At 45.8% G+C, this 16741-nt stretch overlaps 1 protein-coding gene across 1 annotated transcript; it reads right to left on the reverse strand.

Annotated features, from left to right (window-relative positions):
• Positions 1–2218: 2218 nt before the first annotated feature.
• On the reverse strand, positions 2219–10364 carry PVALB (parvalbumin). The gene is made up of 4 exons (XM_066634108.1): positions 10304–10364; positions 6626–6758; positions 3911–4020; positions 2219–2247 (listed from the first exon to the last, which is right to left on the reverse strand). Exons 1-4 carry the CDS (start codon positions 10362–10364, stop codon positions 2219–2221), a joined length of 333 nt encoding a protein of 110 aa, XP_066490205.1.
• Between the last annotated feature and the right edge of the window lie 6377 nt (positions 10365–16741).

Consider the following 16741-nt stretch of genomic DNA (forward strand, 5'->3'; position numbering starts at 1 on the left):
GTTGCTTTCAAGCATAAAAGGAATTCCACAAATATGTTGCATAGAACTAGTACTAGTTGCATCTGGGGTTCAGTGAAGCTAGTTACTTTCCAGTGATTTTTCCAGTGTTTGAGACTTTTATTTCCTGTCCTAAATTACAGTCTGACATTGCTGGTAAACATACAAGTGTGTTGCCCCTCCTAGAGATGACTGTGTTGTTATAGCCATTTGTGACACGACCTTTGTCTTTGATTGACACAGTGCAATACAGTCCAATTGTACAAGCTTTGTAGAATTTTGATCAAGCACCTCCCTTTATCTTCCATATGGTAAATATAGGGGGAAAGGTATTCTTTCCACTAAATATATTGGGAAAGATTTACCAAGGATGGGAACTTGAGTCAGGCAACTCAAGTCCAAGTTACGAAACAAGTGTTTTTTGCTGACTCATTTATGCTCAAGTCACTCATATTGATGACTCGGACATTGACTCAACTCTGAGATCACTGACTCGGCACTCAGTCCCCATGCATGCAGACTTGGGTCTATCTGTGTCTGGGTGTGCTTACTTACTTTTTTTGTGGCATGAAAGACCTCACAGGGCCATCATTCAGACCAGGCAAGTTCCAGCCAGGGAAGTTCCAGCCAGGAGGAAGGGAAGGGTTAATTTTTTGCTTTTGCATTGAGTAGGAGGGGGTGGGAATTCTCTTTTCCATCTCTGAAAGAACAGATGCTCATTGGACAAAGGATGAGTGGTCTGATTTTTTCTTTGGATGCAGTAGGGCAATAGCAGGAACCCAAGGGGGTTCTTGCCTTAGAATTGGCTGGAGAAGTCGGGGGGGGGAGGCAATTTGTAGTGATCATGCTTTCCAACCACACTCCTGCACGCTCCACTGTTACTTGGGAGGAGGGAACCTTATTGAAAAATTGACACAAATGGGACTACTTCTGAGCAGAGTTGCAAACGATTGCGTCATACTGGTAAGTCTTCCAGCTGTTGCACGTGACCCTCCTCTCTCTTGCCGCTTGTCCCCACTCTCACAGAGTCCATCCCACCCCCTCCCACCTTGTTTACAGATGGGATGGGAACAGCAGGAGAGTGTTTAAAGATAACTATCTCACTGGCAGCAGTTCTGTTTTTTTTTCCATGGAGCCATGCTTGACACGTGTATCAAAAAGACTTGTGATTTGAGTCTTTTTGAGTTGCCAAAATACTCTGGGCGACTTAGAAAGTCCCCTCCATTAGGATTTGTTTTTGAGTTGAGTGGGGGGGGGCATAAACTCATGATTCGACTCAAGTCAAGCCATCCTGGACTTGCCTATCCCTGAGATTTACTGAGCATTAAAACAGTGTTTGGGAGGAAACTGGATGTTAGCTGCTAAGAATTATTTTATAGCTTCCAGAACAGTTAAAGGAATTGACCTCCATCAATAATAATAATAATACAGGTATTTATATACCACCTTTCTTGGTCGTCAGATTTCTCCTCAGACTTTATTCAAGGTGGTTTACAAAGGCAGGCTATTCTAAATCCTTGTAGGGATTTTTACAATTGAAAAGTTCTATCTTTCAAGAACCACAACATTTCAGATGGATCTTTCTGATCTGGTATCACATTCTGGCCTCCAGTTTCCTCCCATGCAAGCTGACAAGCAGCTCCTTCATCTGTCATGCAGAGGGCAGCCAAGACATTTCTTCGCTCACACCGAAGAGCAGGTGGAATGGCTCGGCTTGGCAGTTGCTTCAACGTCTCACCGGTGGCCTTGAACTGGTGACCTGCGGATGTTATCTTCAGGCAAATGGAGGCTCTACCCTCTAGACAGAGTGGAATCAGTTTTGCCACAAAAATGTGAGATTAAATTATTCACCATTAGCATATACATGATGAAATAATTTTGATAATTGCTTCCTATCTTACACCAGTTTACAGTACCACAGGAGGTGTATCAGACAGCCAGAAGGGATGCAACTCTAACCCCATCCCAGCTTCTCTTCCTTTTCAAGCCAGAATAAATGAGGCACTTGTGAAAGGCAAGCAGAACAGAGCCCAGATTGATGTGACCTTTATTATTTTAACAGCATCTTTCAGCACAGTTACAGAGTTACAGGGCTGCAGAGAGCAGAGTTGGAGTATAAAACAGCATAAATAAATAGAAGAGGAACCAAGGAGGTCAGCAGAGAAGAGTTGGAATCAGGCAGTGAAGGGTGAATGAAGGGTTCAGATTGGTCAAAACCTTTTTAACTTTCAGCCACCAAGCTTGTGAATTCTGGAGGAGAGATAGAAGACATGAGGAGGAAAGTCAGTGACGAGAGGTAATATGCTCCATGCAAGGGCTGCGAGGACTGGATTGTCAGTACGCTATTGATGATGTTTATGAGATCCAGCATGTCTCTGGATATGGTTGCCAAATCACTGGTGTCAATGAAGAAATAAGAGTAAGGGCGTAATCCTGAGTAGCAGATGAGCTGGCGCAAGTCCCTTGTGCTGGCTCAGTGTCACGAAAGTGCCATAAAGCACTTTCACACTGACATAAGGGGAGTTACGCCAGTGCATGGATATGTGCCGGCCTCCCTGCGCCAAAATGGGCTACGGGCAGGATGAGTTTGCATTGGCTGAGCTCAGCTGGTGCAGGGGCCTGGTGTGTATGGGGAGGGCAGGGAGGAGGTGGGAGGGAAGTGCTTTGGGGCAGGGGGAGGGTGGGTGGCGGGAGTTCCTGGGGACGAGTGGGTGAACGGGGAGCAGGAGGCAGGACAGGATTCATCACTTATGCCAGATCTTAGACCTGTTCCCGGCTAGCCCAGGGCAGTCCCGGGCTGCTTGGATTTGTGCCACCTTGTCATGTGGAACAGATCTGAGTAGACCGATTGGGGCTGCTGCGGTTCTCCGCTGAGTAAGGGGGAAAGTTTCCCCTTGCCTCGGGCTGAGCTTCAGGCAGCCCCAAACTTGCGCTGGATACAGCCGACCTGCCTGTTCTAGCACAAGTTAGGATTGTGCCCTAAATGTTTCAAGGCTTGCATTTCATTACTGAGCTATTAACCCAACTTGCCAGCAAAAACATGCCATGCTTTTACTTGGGACTCCCTAAATAATTGCATACATTGGTCACACTGGACACCTAGAAAGCCTGCTCCAGGTCACAGTGGGTGCCCCACATAAGTGACAAGAATCCCACAAAACAGGAAGTGAGTGTGTGTGGTGCTCAGTGCACTTCACAGAAACCTTACACCAACAAGCTCCCTCTCCACATATGCATTAACTATTCCCAATCATGATGAGCATTTCACTAGCAGACTATGAAACCTGGATACTACGCTTGCTAGAGTTCTACCACCACTGGGAGGCTAGTCACTGCTCCATCCCTTGTCTTTTTGTTTATCCCTCTCCCCCCATTTTCTGTAGTGGGCAGAACTCCAGGTATGCTGCACAGCCAGGGGGGGGGGGGAAGGACATGGGCAGATGAAGAAAGTTAGGATACACATGGGGTGAAAAAACTGCAGTTGCCACCCTCTCCACTTGCTTCTTAATGCAAGTCTCTGGGTTGTAAGCTGGCAACCCTGTCCACTATGGTGAATGAAAGAAGCTTGCACATTTGTAATCATTCTGCAGAAGTTCTTGCCTGTGAACCATTGTCTCAACAAACTTTGTTCAGGCCAACAATTAGATAAGGGACACAGGCACACCTCAGTGGCAGAGCACAAGCTCCACATGCAGAAGGTCCCTGGTTCAATCACTGGTATCTCTAGGTATGTCTGGAAAAGACCCCTATCTGAGCCCACCACCACTCAGTGTAGAGACAATATTGAGCTCAAAGGCCCGACTCAGTAAAACTCAGCATCAAATGTTCCAACAGTACAACTGGAGAATTTTTTGTCTGTCTGTCCACCCGCCCCCCGCCCCCAAGCTTGAACTCTCTGGGACAGCACACCTACCATCAATACCGATTTTGCCATCCCCATCTTTGTCTCCAGCAGTCAAGAAAGCCTTGGTTTCTTTATCAGACAGGGGTCTGCCATTAGGGGTAAAACCTTTCAATACAAACCTATGAACAGAAGGATTAAAGAAAAGGAGAAGCTAGTTCAGGAGAGCTTATAGTTACCCAGGTTTTAAAATGCATCCATTTATTTATTTTAATATTTACGTTACTAAACAGCTTTTCCATCAAAAAATACCCAAAGCAGATTACAACAGAGAATTAAAACTCCATAAGGCAAATACAATTCAATTTTAAGACGTTTCATATTAAAAATAGCTATTTGGAGCAGCACGGAAAAATAATATTGGAAGTAAACTGTGTGTGAGGACCAGGCAGAACAAAATGCACATTCAACAGATGCTAGAACTATTCAAACATCAGGTTGTATGCATATATATATATAATGTGTCCACTGTACCCCTATCTGCCCCACAGGTATTTTACTCGCATGTTGTGTTCAGTGTGCACATGACAATGAGCACCATCTGCACTTAACATTTGAAGGGTGCAGTCTCCAGGTTCAAACCTAAGCATGTGTGGAGACACTTGTATGCATGTACATGTGTAGGACCATTCATACATTCATAATGTATGAATGGTCCTACTGAAAGTCTTTGATAGAAGTGGACCTCTCTTGGAAACCACAATCCAAGCACTGCCATAAAAAAAAGATGGCATTTCTAGTGTAGATACTCTCACTTCAGATAGTGGCAACAGCACCTCAGTGGACCAATATGCTGCCTGGAGATCCCATTTTATGGAGATGGGTTTATTAAATGAGGAACAAGGTGCTCCCTAAGGTATCCCAGACTGCAGAGGGCTTTAAAGGTTGAAACCAGCACTTGAATTTAACCTGGAAATGAACTGGCAACAAGTGGGGCTTACAAAGGTTCAGCATCACATGTTCCCAGGAGCTATCACTTGATAGCCATATTGCCTTATTCAGGAACAGTTGAAGGTTTGTGGGCTGTCTTCAAGGTCAGCCTCATGGAAAGCACATTATAGTAGTCAAGTTGAGGTTACTGCCACATGAGCAATCATCACCAGGTCCCCAAGTTTCCAGAAAAGAGCACAGCTGTCATAGCATGCAGAACAGGTGCTGGGTTCAAGAGCATTGTCAAACTGCAAACCTGTTCCTTAATTTTGTCCAGCCCACGGGTGTACACATTTGGTCCCTGTTACGTATATGCAACGTTGGGCAGAAATGGCTTAAGGGGAACAGGGAAATGTGAATCAACCCAAGAATCAACATTTCCCCTAAAGCCCGGTCATCAGAACCTGCCACCATCAGCGTCTCTTATCTCCACCTTGTCCTGATGGAGTTTCACGCTCATCTTGTTCAGGACTGAGCTCAAGCAAAGGGTAGCATGGAGCAGATGGCACAGTTGGTGCTGTCCTGGTTTGCAAGGGTGACCTTCCTCATGTCACCGAAAGAAAGTGAATTGTCACATGAAGCTACTTCAGGTGGAAGGAAGTCTCACTAGGGAAAGCTCCATTTCAATTGCTTCAGCAGTTATTTCAAGCAATGTTACAGATTCCTTCCATGCATCCTCTTTGGAGAATAGTTTTCTTTTAAGTGCTTTCACCGTGCTGCACGCCCCCGCCTTTTAGGAATATTCTGGGTGCATTCTTTGAATTTTCATCTTTTTTGTTTGTTTTAAAGAAACTCTTCCACCCTTCTATTTGCAGAGAAAAGATATAAGTAACATGCAGGTAACATCCCCCCACTTGCTCACAAGGAAGCAATTGGTGGGCGCTTGAAAGTTATTATACATGTTAATATATAAAATATTTATTTATATATTATTAATATTTAATATTTATTTATATATTAATATTTATATTTATTTAATATAAAATAAAATTGCATGATATTAAAATGGTTTAATAAACTGAGGGCCCCATCCTATCCAACTTTCCAGCTCTGATGCAACCATTCCAATGGGGGTGGGGGAAGACTCATAAAGGCCTCCTCAAGGTAAAGGAACAAATATTCCCTTACCTTGGGGAGGCATCGTGGTTGTATTAGTGCTGGAAAGTTGGATAGGATTGGGCCCTGAATGTCTTTAAAAGTATGAGACTTTTTGCATTTAGCTTTCTGTTGTTTCACATTGACTTTGGATGGCCTTCCAGGATAACCTCTGTTCCCTCCCTCCCCACACACATTTCTGGCTAATGGCCTAAACTCAAGCATTGCACAAAAATATTACTTTCAGTTGGCTTCCTGGGCTTGTATTTTGGACTGGGATTGTATTTCAGCAACAAAAATGTGAAACCAAAGCTATTCAATAATGAAGGGCAGTGTTGATGTTGGCTGTCTTTTCTGCAGGCCAATTCATACTCGTAATACCGTCAGTCATATGACAGCAGGTTCAAATCGATTTGTTCATTGGCTTCTGGCCAGCAAGCCATGTGCAGCTGCTAGCACATGTAAGATCAGGCAATGTTGCACATTGTTACTACAACCATGGTCAATGTTAGGGATTGACACCATTGAGTGGCTGTTAAGCATCCCCTGTTGGTCCCTCAAACCACCTCTGTGGGCCTAACTTTCAAATAGTTGTGGTGAGTGACCCAAGTAGGAGGGGCCCCATAGAGGACCCTTTGCCAAAGGACCCTAAAACCCACATTTCAGCTGTACATGAGATGGGAGGAATGTATTTTTGCTTACTTTAATTCACCTTCTTCAATGAAGCCGCTTTTATCTTTGTCCAGAATGTGGAAAACTTTCTTCACTTCTTCATGGTTCTTCTTTTTCAACCCCACCAACTCAAAGAACTTCTTGCAGTTAAAAGATTCGGCAGCTGTAGGAAGATGAATTGAGCAGGGAGACCACTGATTAGACTGGTTACCGGGGCAGGTTAGTAAATGGACCTGCTTACTATGCCTGAATGCTCTATGCTTGTGATCACCAACATTCTCACAATGTATGTAACTACGAGTATGTTTTGGGACGTCATATTTTCTACTCGGTTGTTCTTTGTAAATGTGAAACATTCTCTAATATAAATTTAACATGTTCTACCTTAAACAGCACCAAGTCTATATATTTTACCTACACAGGAGTCACAGGGCTGGTTAACACACGCCTGTTTCTTCCTTATGACTGCATCATCAGCAATCATTGTGTGAATGAACACTATGGAAGTAGAAAATCTCTCCCTTGCAAGGATTTCAGAATTTTTTTAAAATCTCAAATTTCAGAATGTCCAGTGTAGACTTGAAAGCTGGAGTTCATGGATCAAGAGGGAGGGGCAATGACCCAGCTGTAGGCAATCAGGTAATTGATAGGGTTGGAGTCACAAGACATCTGTCAATGAGGTGTTGAGTAAGTCTGGCATCAAAATGAAATACAAAATTGCACTAGGAGCAAATTTTAGAGCTCTTCTCAAGGTGGGACATCTGAGCATTTTCAAAGGAAGCCAAATGAATTTCTATAAGAAAAATCTCCATGGCGATTCTGCATGTTCTTTACTCTGAAGCCCAGTGGAGCCTTTATATGCTATCTTGCCCTGTACTTCTCCCAGGATCAAACCCCTTGCTGAGAAGTGGAGAGTCCTGAAGAGGTGGCCTTTTGGTCTGAAGCTTGTTGCTCCATTTCTTCTCTTTGCTACTTCTTGCCTGGCATACTGCCTGCTTTGATGAGTAGTGTTTTGGGGGTTGGGGCTGATGATGTCAGTCCCTTGATGGGATCTGCCTTGGGAGTGGTAAGGGGTCTTAGGTTCAAGGTGTTCTGGGATGTGGGGTTTAGCCTAGTGCTGAGACTCAAGTGTAGTGGCTCCACAATCTGCAACCTGGGCCTCCTGACTCCGATGGCACTCCATGTCAGTGGCCAGACAGATTGCTACTTGTCAGCTCAGGACACAGGAGCTTTTAGAACTAGACTTTAATTCCTTTAAACATTATTTAAATTATCTAAGGCTTTTGCACTTGCTTGGTATAAATATTTGACTAACTGAAACATTTTAGGATGCAGAAAACTACGCTCATCTAAGGATATTTGAATCTAAAAAACTGAAAGGGAGCAGGGAATGTGAACCCCCCCCCCTTAATTCATGTGGGGGAGAAGACAACCAACTGTATAGGGAAGGTGTGGTGGCTTTCCCAACCCCTTGCCAGGCTACCAGCCTCCTTCCTTATCATGTGATATGCATGTATTTGAAAGTAAACCCCACTGCTTCCAATGGGACTTCCTGCCAAGTAGTGCCGGCCCAAACACAGAGGGAAGCTAGAAAGCTTCCTGGGGAGCCAAAACTGGAACTGAGCAGAAGTTATCCACAAAATACATTTGTGCTCAAATTTCTCGGGGCTTGGCAGACCCTGGGGTGGGCACAACAGACCCTATTTCCATTTTTTATGCTACCCCAGGGACCCAACAGACCCTTCTGATCTCCAGCAGGTGTCCAAGACACAGGCACAGTAGGAAACCAAGACAGAGTTTCATAGAAGTTAATATGTTGAACTAGGACTCGGAAGACCTGGGTTCAAATCCCCCCTCAGCTGTGAAGCCAACTGGGTTACCTTGGGCCAGTCTTTCTCTCTCTCTCTCTCTCTCTCTCTCTCTCTCTCTCTCTCAACCTATCTCAGAGGGTTGTTGTGAAGATGGGGTGGGTAAGAACCATGCTGAGCTCCTTGGAGGAAGGGCAAGATAAAAATATGCAGAAGACACACACACACAACAATAACTCTTGACAGCAAAACCCTTAGGCCAGCCTTGCAGCCCTGTAAGTATGCTACTGTACCTACAGAATGCTGTCTTCATTTTCATATTTTATAAAATAGTGATTTGGCCTGTGCACTTCAAGAGCAGGTCAGGACAGAAATAGAATGGGAGTAATAAATAGCACCAGAATTCACAATGATTGAGGGCAGTTACCCAGAGACTGCTAGCTAGACTTCGGTCCTCCCCCCACCCCATGAATCCAGGCAGAGTTTCAATTTTTTTTCCTTTTAGAGGACTTCATAAGCTTCAAAGCTTGTGAAGTTAAGTGCAGGCTCTTTCTTGCCAAATGTTTGGAGATCCAGGGAAATCTAGCACAGTGACCTCCAAGAGTGCCCTGATTGGGTGCTTGTACCTCTTTATCTGGGCAGCAACAAGCCTTTCTGTGGCAGTGCATGGCAATCAAGAGAGAATCAATGAATGAAAAGCTGTGGGGGGGGGGAAGAGGGAGGGAGAGAGGGAAGGTTCCCACCCTTGAGGAATCTCTCCTGCCTTTTAATTGACTTTCCTTTCATTCCTTGGGGCAATGAAGAGCCCATGAATAGTGGGGTTTAAGAAAGAGAATGTGTGCCTTCAGTCCTTGGTATGGCATTTGGCAAGGTCACCACAGAAGCAAGAAGAAAAAGAGAGGTGGCCCCAGAGGACATCACTGTGGTTTTAGGACAGAGAAGGGGGCATTTTTAGCACTCCAGGTGGGATTACAGTCGTCCTGGGACTTTAAAAAAGTTGTGTCTACAAAAGATACTAAGACAATGCAGATTCCTTAGTTGAGAAGGCGGGTGGGTGGAAGTGGTTTTAAGAGCTTAAGAGGTCTGCAGACACCTTGATGAAGTGAACCTTGCCAGATTCAGTCCCTTGCTTTTTGATTTGGATTATGCGGGGGACGGGGGACGGGGACGGGTTGCCTTGGGGAAAGGACTTGGATATATACAATATATGATCAATTCAGGCCGAAGAAGGTCATATTGCCATGTCATTGCGGTATATATGTACTGTAATCCCAAATCAAGAGGTACAGAGAGGACAGATCCCTCCAAGAAGTGGGGAATGGGACATGTGGGATACTGCATCGGGGGGGGGGGGCTTGCTAGATCCTGGATCACTGACAGCACTATGACACAGCTGGTGAAGTTTGGAGCATTGCAGCCGCCACCACAGATCCAGTGGAGCATCAGTTACCCTAAATCCCCGGGATTCTTGGAAAAAACCCTCTTCTGTATCCTGAAAAGCAGAAGCGCAGAAAGAAGCACACTTGGAGAAGGCAGGGAGAGGGGGAAGGAGAGAACTGGGGGTGGGGAGTTACAGGGGGGAGAAGTCAAACTAAGGACTTCATTCTGTAGGCTGAGCTTCCTCAGAACTTCCCATGCCGGTGACTGGGGCAGAAGGAATGTGGGGCTTCTCTCCCACCCGTGGCACCGAGCCTGCCCGCAGTGGGAGTGGGGAATGGCACGGAGCGTTTCAACGCGACAGTGTCCCACGGAACCTCCCGCCACTGGACCCACCCAGCGCTGCGGGCTGACTTCGCGCTCCCCACCTCGCCCACCCGCGGTTCTCCCGCTGCCTGCCCCGGAGCTGGACTTCGAAGTGATGCCCCCCTACCCTGGGGGTAAGGGCTCCGCCGCGGCTCACCTGCAAAGGCTGCCACCGCCTTCTTGATATCTTCAGCGCTGAGCACGTCAGTCATCGCCATCCTTGCAACTGTCGGGAGAAGGAGAGAGAGGCCAAGTAACGAGAAAGAAGCTTAAGGAGGTGGTGGGAGGGGGAGCAGCACCGGTGCCCTTCTCATCGCTCCTGCTCATATGACCAGAGCTGCAGTGCCGGGCGGGGATGGCACACCGGGAGAGGGCTGGAGCCATGCCAGCCTCCAGCAGAAGGGCCACCAGGCTGCCTGGTGGTGCATCGGCTGGCAGAGGAGCCCGGAGTGGGATGGATGAAGGGCGATCGCGCTGCCTCCGGCCCAGGACACGATGGCTTCTTTGCGAGTCTGCAAAGTGGTCCATGGAGGGGCCCGGGGAAGGGGGTCAGGTCAAGGTCGCGCCGTCTGGCCCGTGCAGAGGAAGAAGTCACGTCGGGACAGCTCGTCGATGCAAAGGGGAGCAGGGTTGGCTGGCGTCCCAACTTTCCTTCAAGGAACTCTGGGCGGGGGATATGATTGCTCTTCCCCCTTTAGGCAGATCTGGGGGGGGGGAGGCAGGTGGCTCTGAGGGCTAATGTTGGGCCCAATGTCACCTGCACAGGATTTGAATCCAGGGCTCGCCAGTCCAAGAGTCGAGCCAGAAAACCCATCAAGCATCAAGGGGGACATTTTCACCCATGCACCCCACAGGGCACCTTCCAAAATCCCCTTTTCAGCACATTTATTTAAGAGTAACATGATGTAGTGGATAAGGTTTTTGATTAGGACCAGGGACCTTAGTTCAAATCCCCCTTGAGCCATGAAGTGCCTTGGACAAGCCGCTAGCTCTCAGCCTAACAGTGCTCCAACTTTCAGTTTAAATAAATAAATAAACAAACCACAGAGCTGCAGCATCTACTGCAGATCCAGTCGGCACTGTGGTTTAGCTGCACTGAGTGCCGTGTTACTCGGTTTTGAGTAAAAGTGTATCAAATTGAGCTCTACTGGAGTCCAGCAGTGCAATCTTATGCACTCAGAGGTAAGTCCCATTGAGTTCAATGGAAGATACAGCCAGGTGAGTGTGATGTGATCCAGCAGAGCTCCACCCCACCCCTACTCATTACTTACTGGCTGTCTTATTTTCAATCCTTTCCTATTAGTCTCTAACATGGAAATTGCTTATTTCATCCCCCCTCCCACACACACACAATTGACAAAGTTATCACTGAATTGTTCATCACAACTTCAAGATTGATTTCCTAATTAATCACAATCAATTCAGACCCTATGTGCATACAGGTACTTATTATGTGAATTGGGGCTGTTCTTTCCCCAGCACGAGTAATTTTGTATTTATTTAAATGGAACCTCATTTCCACTTTTGGGGACTATTCATCTCATTCTTTTGGATGACACATGAACCTAGACCCCTTTAAAAATAAAAATTGGTATTTTTATGGGCTACTTTCTAACTCTTCAGAAAAGAGGCCTATTTTGGTAACAGTGCAATTACATGTTGGGGTTCTGTATGCCATCCAGACCAGGTGCCTTGTCAATTTTTGATTTGCCAGATAAAAACTGAAGCCCTGTAATTTCACCTCTCTACACCTCTGATGCCTCCCAACTGAAAAAGTGATCCAGGCATGCGTTTTGTCTTCTGCCACAGTGGAGAATCAATTTAACTCATCTTCAGTCTCCTTATCCTCCATCCACAGCCCCTTCCTACATTTATCTTCAAATGTTCCAACCACTCACCTGGTTGGTTTCCTATACTCACCTGGTTGGTTTCCAGGTATGTAACTATTTTTAAATATTGTACTGCAGTGGTTCTCAAACTTAACACCCCCATACAACAAAATCAAATCAATCAAGTCCTGTAAACTTATAAAGTTTACAATAAGTTTTAAAATTTATTTACAATAAAGAAGAACCCTCCTAGCCTTCCCAAGCAGTTGCTGATCTGTTTGTAAAAAATTCCCCAAACATCCCCCAAAGGTTGAAAAATTCTATCCACACTTACTGGGGAGTAAGCCCCATTGACTAGCATTGTTAAAAGCATATACATAGTAGCTTGTTAAAAGAACAGATCTGTAATATTTCCCCAAATGCAGTCTTATACCATCAAGTCTAATATATGAAAAATAAAATACACATTGAAATGAATGGGACCCACCTGGAATGGGTTTGCGACCCACCTAGTGGGTCCTGACCCATAGTTTGAGAAACACTGTTGTACTGTATTGTGAACATTGTTTAGGTTTTCAAATATGTTTTTTTTAGCTTGCCTTATTGTCAAAATCTAGAGTTTGTTCCCCCTTGTGCTTTTTTAACTTCCTTGACTACTCATCAACCACACCAGCATCCTCTTGACGTTGTATACCAGAGATCAGAAAGTACTAACATTTTGAATGAGCTGTTCTAGTGGTCTAAAATAATTTCCAAGCACCCTCCCTGAGTCTCCCTTTGAAGTTCTTGTTAAATAATTCATTTTTTAAGATATTTACTCTGTTGAAATGAAATGTGACTACGTTGAACTGTCTGGGCAACTTTCCAATGACACATATGTCTGATAGCATTGTGCTCACAGTTCCCCAATGGATCAATGACATTTCTCACTCCAGATCCTGGCCAGCACTCAAGAAGGATTCAGTCCAGCATTATCTCCCCTCAAGTTGGCTCCATGACTAACTCCTATGCACATGGACATGGGAATAACTCCCTTTGGACTGAGACTTATTTCTGACTGAACATTCATAGAATTATACTGCAAGGAATGTTTAAGATGGGGTATGTTTATCCAGTTAGTATGAGGGCAGTTGGGGCCATTTGTTATTACACAACATTTTCTCCTTTGGAAGCTTTCCTGATATCATTATCATCATCATCACCATCCTATAACAAGGCAGTTGGAAAATGGAACAAAGGACCTTGGTCCAAAACTTGCAATAAGTTAAACACATGACACAGGCTGGATTTTCCAGTTTCAGTAAGAGGGTTGGACCAGATGGCCTTGAACACCCCTTCCAACTGTACAATTCTAAGTAGGAGTGGGAAGGAGTTAGAAAGGTCAATGAGGTCAGTAGTGACTATAAAAAGTTGGAGAACATTTGGGGGAGAAAAACAGATGAGTCTTATGTTCTTATGTTTTTACGTAAGTCAATTAAACATAGGCAAAGTACATACATAAAGAGAATTCCAAAAATAAGGATGGATAACAGAGAAAGGATGAGCAGGTGTGGCTTAACAAAAAGAAGCATGGAAAGAACAAAGAGAACCAGCTGGAACACATAGCAGAAGAAGAGATGAAGGACAAGGAGATGCAGGTGAGCAAAGCAATTTAAAGATGAGAGGTAGAAATTTAAATCTGATGTGATACAGAAACTGCACAGAAGTGTGTATTTTCAGAACATAAGAGTGGTATGATCAAAGTGATGAGAACAGAAGACAAGATGCTAGCTATTTGATATACGGTTTGCTCAGTGCTGGCTGCTCAGGGGTCACAGTGCTATTTCTGTTTTTCTCTCCATCTGCAGATTCCCCTTAGAGTTTGGGTCAAGGGCTGATTGTATGCCCCTGGGGCTTTTCTTGGGGGCCTGGTGTTCTGCAGTGGGATCTCCTTGCTTCCTTCACATTTTTAGTGTTTATTGGACCCCATGCTTCTCTGTGACAGACAGAGCAACACCATGACCAATCTCTCCCTCCCTGTCCATGGAGTTTTTATATCCATGGACAACCATTTCCTATTAACTGTCCTCATTTCACCAGGTTTCCAACATGCTCACTATATCCATGTTCACTTTTAGTTTCTTGGCTTTGTAGCACATGACATTAGTATTTAAACACCTATGGCCGCAATCCTAACCAAATTTCCAGTACTGACATAAGGCCAATGAAACTCTGAGGTAAGGGAACAAACATTGCCTTACCTTGAGAAGGCCTCCATGACTGCCCCCCAACTATAGGATGCAGCACATGCCCCACTGGCACAGGTATGCCAGTGCTGGAAAGTTGGTTAGGATTGCACCCTATACCTGCAATGTCATTTTCCCATTTTTTAGGGGAGCTGACTTTTTAGGGGGCAGGATGGGTAAGCTAGCCTCTACCTTCCCACAGATAGAGCCAGCTGCTTTTAAATTATGCACAATAAATATGTATCTGCTAATTAATATGCAAACAGGCCTTATGGAAAGTGTGCCCTGGGGAGGCTGAGCTGGAATAAGATAAGACTTGTGGCTCTCATCAAAGTACACACAATCTGAAATCCATGCCTCATTTGTTAAATGGCCTCCAATAAAAATGCAGCACAGGATTCTGAGATCAAAAGAGGCCACCCTGCTAGCCATAGTGTTCAGCAAAGAAAGGTAGAGTTGAGTTATATCAAACAGCTAGGAGGGCCTGTTACATGACCCTCCACCCCCTTCCTGCATGAAGGATCAAGTCCAAGTAAAGGAGGGCAGAAGAGGAATTAGGCTTTTGGCAACCTCTCCCCTGCTAAAGCCAACAGCTGGAAAGAGGAAAAAAAAAAGAGAGAGAGCTGTGGCATGGAAGCTCATGCCACCATGAATGTTAAGACTTTAGGTGTCTCAGGTTGGTTTTGCTACCACTGATGTTTCAAAGAGAGTTTCAAAGAGAGGTTTGAAGCCTGCAGAAATGCAGGAAGCGCATGGTGGATTGGCTTCGCTCTCTTGACCTAGTGATGACCCCCTCAAGGCCAAGCATTTCATCCTGTCTTCCCAGATCCACCAAACAATGAATGGGGGAAATGCCTTTGTGAGAAGGAAGATGCTGAGCCATGGTGTTCCTTACAGCCAGGGGGCCCTTCCTGCCTTGCCCATGCATTGAAACAGTCTCCTCTTGTTGGCTTGCATCATCTCTTCCTTCACAGAAAGGAACACTGTGCACCCTACGCCTCCTGCAATCCTTCTTCTCTATCTTAGTGGAGAACTGCAGGCAGTGTGTCAAGGTGGCACTGGACCATGACAGTGAGAAGCACAAGTTGGAGAAAGGAACCAGGCTTTTCCTTGGCCTGGTTCCAGAACAAATGATATGCAAAATAGTGGCTATCTTTTGTGGCATTAGGAGAGATGAGGGTCTGAGTGCAGAAAAGAACATAAGAAGAGCCTTGAAAGATCAGGTCAAAAACCCATTTAGTCCTGTATCTCACAGTGGCCCACCAGATGTCTCAGGGAACACACAAAACAACAAGAGACCTTCACCCTGGTGCAACTCCCTTGCATCTGGCATTCTGAGGTAGGTTGCAGAGACCTATCTGTACATACCCATCATGGCTGGTACCCTGTAATGGACTTTTCCTCAATAAATCTGTCCGATCCCCTGTTAAAGGTATCTAGGCCAGATGCCATCACCACATCCAGTGGCAAGGAGTTCCACAGACCAATTACACGCCGGGTAAAGAAGAAATAATTCCTTTTGTCTGTTCCAACTCTCCTGACACTTAATTTTAGTGGATGTCCCACTGAAGGCTGAAGACCTCCCCTCTTCCCCCCCCCAACTGTAAAAAAAAAAAAAAAAAAAAGATGCTGCTTCATCTTGTTGGTTCCTTTCTAGGCAATTGCAACAGATGTTCCAAGACATGGATCGTGGGGCCCACAAGTGCCAGCTATGGACTGGGTCTGTTCTCTCCACTTGTCCACCCCTCCTGGCTTCTTCAAGGCTGCGAGGAGGATCGAGGATCGTGGCTGGGCGAGGGCCCCTATCCTTGCGGGGGCCTCCGGGAGGGAGAAGCCCAGGGCTGCTGCGCACCTGTTCAGCTCCTTCTTCACTACACACCCGATACTGCTACCTCTCGTTGCCCAGGTCTTACTCAGCAGCAGCAGCCGCTCCTGGATTCAGGACGTCTCGGGTCGCCGCGCTCCCAATCTTGCCTTGAGTGGCAGCCAGAAGCAGAGGGAGAAGGAGAGAGAGGAGCCCCTTTGCTAGCTGGCTGAGATGACTCGAGTTTCCCCTCCGCTTTGCTGAAGATGCTGCTCCCCCCCCCCGGGTAACTTGACCCCCCAGCCGGTCTCCTAAGAGTTAACCCGAAGAAGGGAGACCAAAGCAATGACTTAAGAGAAACTCCAAGATCAGGCTGGTCTTCCCACACTCCAGCATCCCTAAAGGTGGCCCACGATCAGTTTGGTTTGGATGGGTCCAGCTTTGTTGGGCCAGTTAGGACAACCAGCTTTAGAACCCCATAGAACTCTTCTTCAGGGAGGGAGTCAGGCTTAAAGTAAGAGGGGGGAAGCATCCGAAACACCTTGGACCCTGCTGGTCTTTTGAAAAGGACACCACAGCCTGAGACCAGCTGTGGAATAAACATTTTGCCCCACGCCATTTTTTTTTAAAATTCTGGGTATTACAGGACACGATGAACAAGCAGCGAAATGGGCAGAGTTAAGGGTAAAAGGTGGAGGAAGCGAATAAGAAGAGATCTGCCCGGATTAAAGCGAAAC

The sequence above is a fragment of the Tiliqua scincoides genome, chromosome 7, assembly GCF_035046505.1.
Source record: "Tiliqua scincoides isolate rTilSci1 chromosome 7, rTilSci1.hap2, whole genome shotgun sequence".
NCBI classification, from domain to species: domain Eukaryota; kingdom Metazoa; phylum Chordata; class Lepidosauria; order Squamata; family Scincidae; genus Tiliqua; species Tiliqua scincoides.